General features: G+C 51.4%; 7 protein-coding genes across 7 annotated transcripts in view; 4 read left to right on the plus strand and 3 right to left on the minus strand.

Annotated features, from left to right (window-relative positions):
- VTN49DRAFT_5182 (uncharacterized protein) overlaps positions 1–710 on the plus strand; it is a gene marked incomplete at both ends in the record, with an annotated part of 1,838 nt that extends 1,128 nt beyond the window's left edge. The window contains 3 exons of the mRNA XM_069413211.1: positions 164–526; positions 581–622; positions 685–710. Coding sequence (XP_069267101.1) covers positions 164–526; positions 581–622; positions 685–710 — 431 coding nt within the window. The remainder of the gene's footprint in view (positions 1–163; positions 527–580; positions 623–684) is intronic.
- A 213-nt stretch (positions 711–923) lies between these two features.
- Positions 924–2,537, minus strand: VTN49DRAFT_5183 (uncharacterized protein; the record flags this gene model as incomplete). Its single annotated transcript, XM_069413212.1, has 2 exons — positions 924–2,312; positions 2,388–2,537. The coding sequence occupies 2 exons, from the start codon at positions 2,535–2,537 to the stop codon at positions 924–926; spliced, it is 1,539 nt and encodes a 512-aa protein (XP_069267102.1).
- Positions 2,538–3,338: 801 nt separating this feature from the next.
- Positions 3,339–3,617, plus strand: VTN49DRAFT_5184 (uncharacterized protein; the record flags this gene model as incomplete). Its single annotated transcript, XM_069413213.1, has 2 exons — positions 3,339–3,526; positions 3,578–3,617. 2 exons carry the CDS (start codon positions 3,339–3,341, stop codon positions 3,615–3,617), a joined length of 228 nt encoding a protein of 75 aa, XP_069267103.1.
- Positions 3,618–3,985: 368 nt separating this feature from the next.
- VTN49DRAFT_5185 (uncharacterized protein) lies at positions 3,986–4,546 on the minus strand (the record flags this gene model as incomplete). The annotated part of the gene is made up of 4 exons (XM_069413214.1): positions 3,986–4,284; positions 4,380–4,405; positions 4,464–4,477; positions 4,538–4,546. The coding sequence occupies 4 exons, from the start codon at positions 4,544–4,546 to the stop codon at positions 3,986–3,988; spliced, it is 348 nt and encodes a 115-aa protein (XP_069267104.1).
- A 370-nt stretch (positions 4,547–4,916) lies between these two features.
- On the plus strand, positions 4,917–7,412 carry VTN49DRAFT_5186 (uncharacterized protein; the record flags this gene model as incomplete). Its single annotated transcript, XM_069413215.1, has 1 exon — positions 4,917–7,412. The coding sequence occupies one exon, from the start codon at positions 4,917–4,919 to the stop codon at positions 7,410–7,412; it is 2,496 nt and encodes an 831-aa protein (XP_069267105.1).
- A 237-nt stretch (positions 7,413–7,649) lies between these two features.
- VTN49DRAFT_5187 (uncharacterized protein) lies at positions 7,650–9,205 on the minus strand (the record flags this gene model as incomplete). Its single annotated transcript, XM_069413216.1, has 11 exons — positions 7,650–7,896; positions 7,956–8,071; positions 8,131–8,259; positions 8,319–8,383; positions 8,434–8,557; positions 8,610–8,682; positions 8,736–8,755; positions 8,811–8,892; positions 8,944–8,957; positions 9,015–9,102; positions 9,159–9,205. 11 exons carry the CDS (start codon positions 9,203–9,205, stop codon positions 7,650–7,652), a joined length of 1,005 nt encoding a protein of 334 aa, XP_069267106.1.
- A 1,220-nt stretch (positions 9,206–10,425) lies between these two features.
- Positions 10,426–11,985, plus strand: VTN49DRAFT_5188 (uncharacterized protein; the record flags this gene model as incomplete). Its single annotated transcript, XM_069413217.1, has 5 exons — positions 10,426–10,576; positions 10,649–10,951; positions 11,005–11,361; positions 11,417–11,827; positions 11,885–11,985. The coding sequence occupies 5 exons, from the start codon at positions 10,426–10,428 to the stop codon at positions 11,983–11,985; spliced, it is 1,323 nt and encodes a 440-aa protein (XP_069267107.1).
- Positions 11,986–12,304: the final 319 nt, after the last annotated feature.

The raw sequence follows: 12,304 nt of genomic DNA on the forward strand, positions 1-12,304 counted from the left end.
ACAAACGAGCACTCTTCTTCCGCGTCTCATGCTGCCACGGCTGCCTTCCCGTCTTCTTCCACGCTTCCCAAGGATCAGGTGAGTACAGTAACACCTATAGCAGTATCGACGGAATAGATCAAACAGAAACGTTCCCATGACTGGCCCGACAAAACGCTCACAGAAGGACTGGCGTCACAGACATCGTCCTCGGGCACCGTCTTCGACCTGACGGATACTGTCAGCGATTCATCCGATCCTTCATCCGACTCCAAGGTCCCTCGAGCTGTGGGCGCGACTCCGGCGGTCAACAACCTGTCAGCAGCGACCACAGCTGCGCAGGCTTCGACTTCCACGGCCATAGCTTCCGATTCCTCTCTAAGCACTAAGTCTGCCCCAGCCACCGGTCCATTGGCCGGAAAGAAGACGGTATGCTCGCCAGGCTCCACGCGGAAGTGCTGTCAAGAAAGCGCCAGAACCACAACCACCCATAGCTTGCTGGGGATAGTTAAGCGCTTGGTCACTGACTGGGACCTGGAATTTTCTTGTGAGTTCTCCCATTCCCTTCCTGTGACGAATGACAATGACTGAATTCGATCAGGTATGGAAATGGCTAATGATGCTCTTGATTCTACCTGTACTGGTAAAGTCACTTGCTGCTCGGGAAGTGTCTTAGTAAGTGCCAAGTTCTGTGCGCCGAGCTAGGTGAGACTTCGGATGCTGATGACTGATTGTGCTTTCTCAGGTCGGAAACGGCGTGAATGCAGATGTATGCGAAGACTGATGGTGGCCATGTATGACGGACGTGGTACTGGCTTATTATTCTTTTAACAAGTATTGATGCTATGTTTTTTCTTTCAAAAGCAACCTTTTTATAAGTAGCCTGGAGTTACAATGAATGCACTGTTCAAAAATTTGGTTAATTCATGTTCTGTATTATAAAATCATCTCCAACCGCTCCTATTGCCATGGAATCCACCGGGTGCTCTCCATGGCGGAGGGGGTTGTCCATATGGATTCGGGGGCATCTGGGCCCCTGGTTGATTCTGATATGACTGATATGGTGGAGGGAAACCCGCCGCACCTGGAGGCATGGGGACGCCCACACCGTCTGGAGGCGGGGGAGGAGGTGGCATCGGAGGCTGCTGAGGGTGCTGAGACCACGGATGTTGTTGTTGATTATGGTGATTCTGAGTGGATGTGACCTGATTCCGGAAGTCGGGAGGCGGCGGGGGTAATTGAGAATTTCGGTGAGGAGGTGGAAAAGAGGGAGGAGGGGGAGAGTACGACTCGGACCGCGACCGAAAGCGCCGGCGTGTCGGACTGGGCGAACGAGAGCTCGAGTGGCGGCGTCGACGGCTCCGAGAGCGGGACCGAGTCCGGGACCTTCGATCGTCGCTGCTTCGGCTATCACTGCGCCGACGTTTGCGGGCACCTTCGTCTCGACTCTGACTCCTCCCTCGGTGGCCATCCTCTCTTTTTCGTTTTTTCATTTGCTCACAGAAATCGCGCGACCAGCCGTAATAGGTATCCGCATGCAGAATTTCTCCCGTCTTCCTGTCCCGGATAATCGTCTGGCCCAATTCGTCAATGTCGATGTCGACGTCCTCATCAGCGGCGGCAGAGCTGGGATCGTAAATCCTGTCTGCCTCCTTGAGGAACTTTTTCACTGCATCCACCAGTTTTCCGTCTGCCGGACCTGCATGAAGCTGCAATGCTTTGACTCTATCTGGGCGAATGGGAACCGGTGATCCAGGGATGATATGAGGAATAAAGTTACCGGCGGGGAGATCGTAGAAGGGTGTCGATGGATCTCCATGGGTGCCGGGCATGATATAGGGTGCATTTCTTTGCGATTCCTTCTGTTGTTCTCCTTCGCCTGAGGAGGCACCGTCTGCTTTTTTGGTCGCAACGGTCGACTGCCGATTCTTCACCGTTTCGCGTAGCTTTTCCACATATTCAGCCCCATAGTACCCATAGTCCGCCCAGAGATCGAGAAGCTGCCCTAAGCGACGGTGATGCTTTGGATTCTTCTGATCATTGTAGGAGGCAGCCAGCGCAAGCAGCTCGACGATATGGGGCTGCAACGCTGTGCTGAAATTCACGAACGTACTCGAGTCTCTCTCTGAGTGGTATTTGGTGTGGTGTAGGACATCGTTCAGCAAGTATAGGACGTGAAGCCTCTTGCGCTTTCCAGATGGTCTGGAATCGGTTGCTGATGTTTGCCCGTCCGGGCCGTTGAACGACTCTGACAATGCAACGAGAAACTTGCCCAATCCACCGGCTCTGTTAGACGAAGACACCACGTATTGGAGTAGCCAATCCTTGCAACTCTAATCGCGCAAAACACGCAGAATTTAGTATTCACGTCTCGACCGGGAATACCACGGGACAAGACTAGTTCAGACCTGGATGTTGTTGCGGTTACAGCGCGACAGCGCCTTCTCTAGCCGCGAGTGGAACTCGGCGATCTCTTCTCTGGAGACTGACGTGGGATCAGGCCGCAAAAGGCTTGCGGAGAACGCAGCCTTTGCAATGGCCAACTGGTGAGCGGCCATGATGGCGATTGCGATTCAGCATTGACCTGCTGTCAAGCGCCTCGCGTCGCAGGTTCGCAAAGTCGCAGCAGCCCGCACAGCTTCTTTGAATATCACGTGCTCGAGGAGCTACGCACCGAATATGGTTAATAAACGTATTTGTGTGAACTATTCCAAATAGGAATAAGATGAATGTGCTCCGCATTGCTGCCTGAGGCGGCACGGGTTTCTCTCGGCAGTCGGCGCCGAAAGTGCTCCCCTCATCTGACAGGGTTCTTGAGTGCTTGGTAATCCGAGGATTCCCATTGGCCAGTTCCCTAGGTCCACTCCAATCCAGGGCTTTATGCCAAATTCCTCAGGCACCACCGATTATTACTCTGCTTCAACCCATTGTCAATCAAAGAACTGTCTGCTATTCCATGGACAGCTCAGTGTTTTGAGCATCTAAGATCCTGAATTGCTACGTCTCCTGTTTCTTCCAAAGCCAGGGTAAATCACAATTCGCATTGATCCCTATTTTAAGCAGCATTGAGAGCCCCGCAGACCCCACAACCGCGCTTACATAACCATTTCTCCCCGGCCGTGATCCATCGTCGGTTTAGGGTTCCCGCGACGACGTGATCATCTGGAGGGATGTGGTGCTCGGCAATTGATGCGAGTCATAAGACATGCTTGTTCCCAGTTTTACTGCCTGGAAACTTACGATGCTTTGGTCCATAGGTTCTTCTGAAGTCAAAGTCACGACCATCCACAAACTATATCGAATAGTTGCGGCTCTTGCCGGAAGCACTTTTTGAGATCTGTGTCAGCAAAGCGATAATAATGGCGGCTATTGCACTGTCTTCTCGGTTTACCGTGCGGCATTTCTCCGCGCATCGACCGCGCCCGGACAGCCGTGCGAGCCGCATGGCCGCTTTGTCCTTTCTGGTCTCGATGGTCGTGCTTCCGTTCGTTCCTCCTGCCCTTGAGAGTTCGAGGGAGAAGAGCACGAGCTCTTCGCATCATAACAAGTGAGCGGCAAATTACCATTTGAACGAATGATGCTTGCTGACAGTCACTAGAACACGTTCACACCCCCCGCTTTGTTTCCATGCACGGTGATGGCCGAGTAATCCGGGTACTGTTTTGAGAATTCTCGCCGAAGACGAGACAGAAAGCCAGCGAACGCCAGGGCCTATACCATACCTGCTACCTATTGGCGTATGTTTCCAACGGGCCCGGATATACTGGCTGCAATCACGTTGCATTTCTCATGGCAAGTGACGAGGATACCCGTATATCGATAATCTGCTGGCTCGGAGATTGCCGTCATGATCCATTCGAACATCGCAATGGATTTTCAAAGGCGTTTGGGGGAACGGAATTCATTGACACTGGTTACCGGGCATGATTCTGATTGCAGTATATAGAACAAATAATACATGGATAGGGTCACACTTGGACCATCGTCCTAAAACGTACATCATCTTTCAGCTGAACCGGTTACCGCGGGGTGGCCGAAAAGGTTCCGATGCCTCGTATTTTGATTTTTCCAGTTCCTTTTCCCTTTCCGTTTCTGGTTCGTGTCGCGTCGGTGCAGGGTCTTGACTCGCCTCGGAACTGGGAGAGCCGGTCACGTCTCGGTTGCCTCCCGCCGCCTGCGCAGCTCTTCGTCGATCCTCAGCTTCCATAGCTGCCATTTGCGATTTACGCCTCATCTCGGCCTCGTATCGAGCAGCGCGATCCGCATTGATGGACTTCTTCGCGAAGTAATAGGCGCCGCCACCGGCTGGGAGATAGGTTAAGTTAGGTGTTGAAGCTCAGAAAATCGGATTGGGGGATTCCTGATCTATCACATTGCATTCACTTGTTTGCAGAACTTACCGACACAGAGGGCGCCCCATCCGATCCTAGTTGCAGAAAGATGAATGAGTATCCTTGTAGATCCAATGTTTAACCTCAGCTTACCACGTCGACCGTATCTGTGCACATTCAATGTCAGTAACACCCAGAAATCGTCCAATTCAGGATAACAAACTGACCGTATTCATTTTTACTGGCCAATGTTGGCTTTACAGCAAGTAGATGAGTTATTGAGAATCTTCAAAGCAGAAGAACCTCGGAGAGTGACGTTTGGATCTTCAAAATTGCACTAACCGGAAACGGTTGGGCTAACCAAAAGCGGTTAGTCTGAGTACTATCCTAACCCTGAATGCCGGTCTGGGAGGCTGAGAGGCATCTTCAACCACCATCAATGGGAATAGGCCGAGTATTCTTCGGCATCGTCATCCTCTTGCTTGCTTTGCTTGGTGGTGCTGCCGTCCGAGGCCTACGGCAGTCTCTTAGCGTCCCTCCATTTGAGGCGTCCGTCCTCGCGCTCTGTGCCCTCTGCGTCTTCTGCGACACGTCGCCACCTCGGACATGGCTCCAAAGCGCAAAGCACCAGAGGCCGACTCGGCGCGCGCGTCGAAACGTCCGACCCCCGTTCCCAGCAGCACAGAGAGTATCGGGAGCAGTGATGAGTATTCCGATTACGAAGAGCCCGATGAGAGCCTCAAGGGCGTGGTAGAAAAGTTCTCGCTACAGTCATATAGCAGGAATAAGAAGAGTGCGATACAAAAAGAAGACCCTAATTTCGGCTACAAGGACTTTTCGTCGCTTCCACTCAAGCCAGATCATGCGAATCGCCCGTTGTGGATCGAGCCAATAAAAGGCACGATTACATTAGAGAGCTTCTCGCCGTTAGCATCCCAGGCTCAGGATTTCCTGACCACCATCGCCGAGCCGTTGTCTCGTCCCACGCATCTCCATGAGTACCGCCTCACGATGAACAGTTTGTATGCTGCAGTTTCAGTAGGTTTGGAACCGGGAGATATCGTCCATTTCCTCGATCGGTTGTCGAAGACACCTCTTCCAGACCAGATTCGGTCATTCATCATCGAATTCACAAAGTCCTTTGGCAAGATCAAGGTGGTGCTGAAGCACAACCGGTTCTACGTGGAGAGCACGGACCCAGGAATGCTGCAGAAGCTTCTTCAAGACGACGTGATTCGAAGTCACCGAATACAAGGGGCAGAGGGCATTACTCAACAAGCGGCTCCCACGATGTCTGGTCTTGTGATTCCCGGCACTAAAGATGCCGCAAGTGTAAAACAGGCATCCCAGCAGACGGCCGATGCCAACGCTTCCGCAAATGGGACGCAGAAAGAGGATGACCTCTTGGCAACAATTCGGGACGAGGACGACGATGACGATCAAGCGCAGGTTCACAGCTTTGAAATTCCAAACACGGCTGTCGAAACTGTAAAATATCGGTGTCAGGCTATGGGTTGTCCGGCGCTCGAAGAATATGACTTTCGAAACGACGAGGTCAACCCTACGTTGGATATTGATCTGAAGCCTAGCGTACAGATTCGAAGTTACCAGGAGAAGAGTCTGAGCAAAATGTTTGGTAATGGCCGCGCAAAGAGTGGCATTATTGTCCTCCCCTGCGGCGCAGGCAAGACGCTGGTCGGCATTACCGCTGCCTGCACCATTAAGAAAGGCACAATCGTCCTCTGCACTAGCTCCATGTCTGTAGTGCAATGGCGGAATGAGTTCCTGCGATGGTCTAACATTGATCCGGATGATATCGCGATCTTCACTTCGGACAACAAGGAGAAGTTCAAGAGATCGACCGGCGTCATCATCTCAACGTATTCCATGGTTTCGCAGAAAAGGGCCCGGTCGCACGATGCGGAGAAGATGATGGAGTGGCTGCAATCCCGGGAGTGGGGATTGATGATTCTGGATGAAGTCCACGTTGTGCCGGCCAATATGTTCCGAAATGTGACTTCAGCTATCGCCTGCCAGTCAAAGCTGGGATTGACGGCGACCCTTCTTCGCGAGGATGACAAGATCAGGGACCTCAACTTCTTGATTGGTCCAAAACTGTACGAGGCCAACTGGATGGAATTGGCGGACCAGGGTCACATCGCCAAGGTGCAATGTGCAGAAGTCTGGTGTCCGATGACGACAGAATTCTACTCCGAGTACATGCGAGAGAAGTCAAGAAAGGCAGCATTATTGTACATTATGAACCCTCGCAAATTCCAGGCTTGCCAGTTCCTGATTGACTATCACGAGAAACGAGGCGATAAGATCATCGTCTTTTCGGACAACGTCTACGCCCTGGAGAAGTATGCGCTGAAGTTGGGCAAGGCCTACATCTACGGTGGCACACCGCAGAATGAGCGCATGCGGATTTTGGAAAACTTCCAGCACAATGAACAGGTCAACACGATCTTCCTGTCAAAGATTGGAGATACGTCCCTTGACCTTCCAGAGGCCACATGCTTGATCCAGATCTCATCACATTACGGATCCCGTCGTCAGGAGGCGCAGCGTCTTGGGCGAATCCTCCGAGCCAAGCGACGGAACGACGAAGGTTTCAATGCATTCTTCTACTCGCTCGTCTCCAAAGACACAGACGAGATGTACTATTCGTCCAAGCGGCAAGCATTCCTCGTCGACCAGGGCTACGCCTTTAAGGTCATCACGCACCTCCAGGGTATCGAGAACATGGAAGGCCTCGCCTACTCCACCCCTGCCGAACGGCGCGAGCTGCTCCAGGAGGTCATGCTGCAGAACGAAACGTCTGCGGAGGTGGAGCACGTTACAGATGACCTGTTCAGTGAGCGGTCTGGCGGGCCCGGCAGCCGCGGCAAGGCCAAGAAGCAGGGGCCCGGCGTGAAGCGCAGCGCGGCGACGTTGAGCGGTCTCGCCGGTGGCGAGGACATGGCGTACGTCGAGTACAACAAGTCACGCAACAAACAGCTCAAAGAGAAGGCGCAGCATCATCCTCTCTTCCGCAAGATTGCTCGGGAGCAACAACGTCGGAGGGAAGCTATGCGGGAGTTGGGTTACTCTCGGAAATAAATAGACTGATGACCCGTATCTGTTTTGATGCATGAATGTATTATCATAGACCTACGGAGATGGTCCTAGACGGCATATGACCAAAATGCACCGTTCGTGGGATTCCTTGAGACTTGTGACAGCAAATGGAGGCATGAATATGTTCATTCCGTTCTATCTATATTTACCGAACCCCCCCCTTTTTCCTTGTATATACCTAATCCTCGCTTTTTACCCAGTACATACCCGGGGCTTTTTTTAGTTCCCAAGGATAACCTTATGGAAGCTAGGATCCTGCTCCTCCGGGGTATTGAAGATGTTAATGGGCCACCTGGTAGGCTTGTAACCGGCCGGGATATTGTAGCGCTTCGCGTCCTTTGCGAGCGAGTCGACCAGGGAGATCTCCTCCGGGGCCAGCTCGATGTCGATAAAGTTCTCCTGGATGCGGGGGGTGTTGACGGACTTGGGGATGACGCTGTGGCCGCCGATTTGAGACCAGGCAAGACTGAAAAAGATTATTAGTGAGATGGGGAGGGTCTTGTGGGGTGGGAGGGCTTCACTTACACGACCTGCGCCGGGGTGACGGTCTTGCCGAGACGCTGGGAGGCTTTCTCGGCGGCTTCCTTGACCTCGGGACGAGTGATGACCAGAGGAGCGCCAACAAGGTTGTTGCCGAAGGCCTGGCGGTGTATTATTAGGGATGTGCTTGTTTATGGAAGTTTGTGGGTGGGACACGTACAGAGTAGGCAGTGATGTGGATGCCCTTCTCCTTGGCGTAGTTGATCAATGGCGGGTTGGGGAGGTAAGGATGGCGTTCAATCTGGTTGACTGCCGGAACGACGCCGGTGGCCTTGATGATGGCCTCGAGCTGGAGACAAAGTCAGCAGTCGCATAAGGAGAGTCGACTCTGGGCTCGGGTTCACATACGTGCTCCTCAGTGAAGTTGGACACACCAATGGCGCGGACCTTCTCCTTGGGAAGGTTGATCATGGCTGGAGGTGTTGTAAGCGTAAAGTTCCGCACTAGAGGTTTGGAGTCTAACCCTTCCACGTGTCGACGAGTGAGACACTATCATCGAGGTGAGCATCGCCAGTCTCGGTCTTGGGAACGAGATTGGCAATATCCCCATTCGACTGGAATGCCACGGGCCAGTGCACCAAGTAGAGCTGGAGACGTGTCAAAATGTGAAGATTCAGTTCGATGTTCGGGTTGACTTACGTCCAAGTAGTCCAGGCCCAGCTCATTCAATGTGTTGTCCAGAGCACGCGGGACAAGGTCAGGACGATGCTCACTGCAGATGTCAGCTTTTGATTGCAGGAGATTTTCTGCGTGTCCGGAACATACCTGTTCCACAGCTTCGAGGTCTGTAAAGTTCAACTGTCAGCGAAAGAAGCACCAACCGAAAGAACTACAACATACGATGAAAATATCCTCGCGCTTGATGCCCAGCTCCTGGATTGCCCTCCGGATACCTTGCCCAACCTCACGCTGGTTTTGATAGCTGGCACCTTATCAGCTACGTGAGACGGATGCAGGTTTTCTTATCACATACATTCGAGCAAGGTCCTAGATAGTGATTGAGTCAATTCAATGTCCCTCAAGACAGTACGCAATTGAACCCACCAGATGACGATATCCAGCCTTCAAGGCCTGGAAGACACCCTCGCCAACCTCGCCCGGCTTCGCTTGCCAGGTACCATAGCCACGCAGACTGCAAAACAGTCAACTCAGAATTCCCAACCATCGAACCGCCATCTCCCCACGTACGGAATCTCAGCGCCGGTGTTGAGCTTTGCGGTCTTTCCCAGCGACATATTGACTGAATTGTCCTAGAGAAACTGGATTCAATGTTCACACTTTTCGCTATTCAAAGAGGTCTTGGATGCAAGGAAATCTACGTCCATTGACTAGAGGGGCAGGCCCGATATTCATATAGGCCATTGGTAAGGACCTCTGGAGCCTTCTGTGGCTCTGGTAGCTCCATTCTCCCATGTCCTCCTCATCTTGTCTACGGATTTCTAATCTGGCTCATGCAAAATCCGGGTTGGGACTGCGGCCGGAGAGGAGCAGTCCGATATTCCCCCACCGTCAAAACGACGTGAAATGCCCGGATAATCATCCGTGCCCCGCCATTCGGCTAATTCTCCGATCAGTCGGTTAATATGGCCATTCCATTCTCGGCCGGATGTGGCTTCCTGACAGTTTGGCAATTGGATGTTGAAGATGGAATTGGCTGGTGCAAGTTACAGTACTTGCCGCACCCAGAAATTAAAGTTCTGTTTGGGGTAGCGCGCTTTCCTCGATCAAGTAATAGTTGCCTCCTGCGTACCTCATTTGGGAACTGCCCTACGAAACTCTGTTGAAACTGTTCTCAAGACTTGTGTCTTTTCACACAGTAGGTATGCCCCTCACTGCATGCGACGGATCCATGGCAAACTTTGATCCATCCGGTACGCCACGACGGTTCCCACTTTGAGTATGAGGATTATTAATGCAGATTAATCAATCTGATCTAAGCATGCTTCTGCGACGATGCAGATTGATACTCGATGTAGGAGTAGATTCTGCCAGGAACGCTTTTTGCAGGGGGAGCGGGAGATGCACAGGACGGTATCATCGCTTCCGGTCGATCGGCGACCGATTTAGGAAAGGCGGGAAATTGGACTTGGACCCTGAAATCGGCGTGATGTGCGAGACGAGCGAGATGACGTAATGGCCTGGAGAGTGCCAATGATCGAGTAAGCGTGACCTAAGGCAGCATTCCACGGCTGCCTGTGATGCCTTCGGAGTCTCGTGCCTTTGAGCCTCACTTCATCAGTCACAAGCATCTGCAGAGGAAGTCCTGTATCTCCAAGACCACAGAACCTGACGGATTCATCCGAGTCCTGCCATCTGTAACAACGCGGCAGGCACACCGACAAGCCGTATTCGCTCTACTTATATGTTTAGAGTTCTCCAGAATCGAATCATTAATCAACATCGCCTCAGGCTCCTAAATAGTGTGATCATCAGCCCAGGGAGATCGGCGGCCAGCATGGCAACTGGAACGACGATCAAGCTGTCCACGGCCGATGCCGGCATATTCCATCACCAAGTGAGAGATGATGCGGCTCGCGTGGGCAGCGAGTTGCTGCAGCGCGACATGGAGTCGCATCATATCTTTTTCAACGAGAAGGGCTTTCATAGTGAGTGCTGCTAGGACCAGGTATTGGCAATTTATTAGGTAAATTCTAATATGATATCGCCCGGAATACTAGACCACATCGTTCACCATCTACTTACCTTGTTTTCATTGGGTGCTGCCCCTGACTCTCTTCGAGATGCCTACCAGCGAGGGCATAGTTATCAAAGACCCGTTGAACCAACGAATGAGGATGTCATACATGAACTGTTGGAGAAGAAACAATTCAAAGATTACCTAGGGAAAGAAGAACACTACCCAAATTTCCTGGAATACTTTCAACGGGAAATCGCGGCAAAGGGGATGCAGTCAGTTGTCAACGAGCATCTTTTCGCCGGCGACGAGCATGCGGATGATTTATTGATCCGGATGTTTTCTGGTATAGTGTTGACAATGCAAGCGTACTGCCATGATATATTAATATTTCAACAGGAGTGCTTCACCCTATTATCCATCTCGGATTCGGCATCGAATTTAATCAGCCCGCGATAGTGGCGCAAGCACTTGCCCAAGCGGCTGTTCACAAGGACTGGCCACGATCATTCCTCTTAGGCGCGGAAAAAGCGGCGGGTGGCTATGGCTTGAGGAAGGGAAAGCCACTCTCCCAATTGGTTCACGAAGCTGGTCAAGACCGGACGTTGGCAGAGAGCGCACAGTGGTCTGACAGTCACAAGATACTCGACGGAACGCTTCGTAGGGCTCATAAGGAGATGTGCCAGAAGGCGAGCGAATACACTGTTTCTGAAGATACCCTTCCAGAGCAGGTCGCCGAGATGATCAACACCAATGGTATGGTTACCGAATAAACTCCTGATTGGATGATGCTGATCTTTGATTGGTATAGCGTACATTATAGCTGCTTCTCAACGCCCAACGAAAAGGATCAAATTCGACTTTTTCTTCCTGCACAGCTTGAACTGCTCGATATACTTTTCTGTCTTCCTGTCCTGTCCGTGGATCAGCCCTAAGTCCAAAGCTCGACTTCTCGAAATGAAGTCTCGAATTGATTTGGTCAATTATGTCTCTCGGCATGCTCCCCGTCTGTACCTAAACGAGATCACAGACTATCCCATCACAAGGAACTGGGAGGACTTGTTCGCCGTTGGTATATCCGATCCTCAGGATGACGGACATGCTGTAAAGTTCCTCCGGGCCATTGCAAATGGCGAACAGGCTTGCAAGCCATTCGAGGACCGAGCAACTCAGCTCGGATTCATGATTCAAAAGGATATGTGGTTGAAGATTGGAAATATGTGTGAGTACTCGTGGAATTCAATGCGAAGACTTCATTGCGCTGAACACAACCTGGCAGTTATCGATTCTATCTCACAACCGGGCAAATCAGATCGATATATCAACAGTAATGGCTTCGATGAAGCTTGGAAGGAAGTTGAAGAGCGACCTCGACTGTAAGCTAATGAGATTGTTTTCTTGATGTTCTTGACGATGCCGTTATCAACTTTCTATGGTAGTAATGATTTGGATGAAGCTTGGAAAATCTAAAAACAAACATCAGATGTTCAAATAATGAAGCTTCTCGAGAAAATGCGAGCGTCATTTCTTTGAGAACCTAAGGTTATGTACTCCGTGCCTTCCTGGTATAATACGTAACTGAGTTACCACATAACCCTCTGTTACTATACCGATTTTCAGTTTGGGATCATGATCTCTGACGTAATCCTGATCACGTGCAGATAAGTACATAACCTAGCTGCTAGATAAAGCCCTCCCA

Source organism: Thermomyces lanuginosus (genome assembly GCF_041956635.1).
Source record: "Thermomyces lanuginosus strain ATCC 200065 unplaced genomic scaffold VTN49scaffold_32, whole genome shotgun sequence".
Lineage (NCBI taxonomy): Eukaryota > Fungi > Ascomycota > Eurotiomycetes > Eurotiales > Trichocomaceae > Thermomyces > Thermomyces lanuginosus.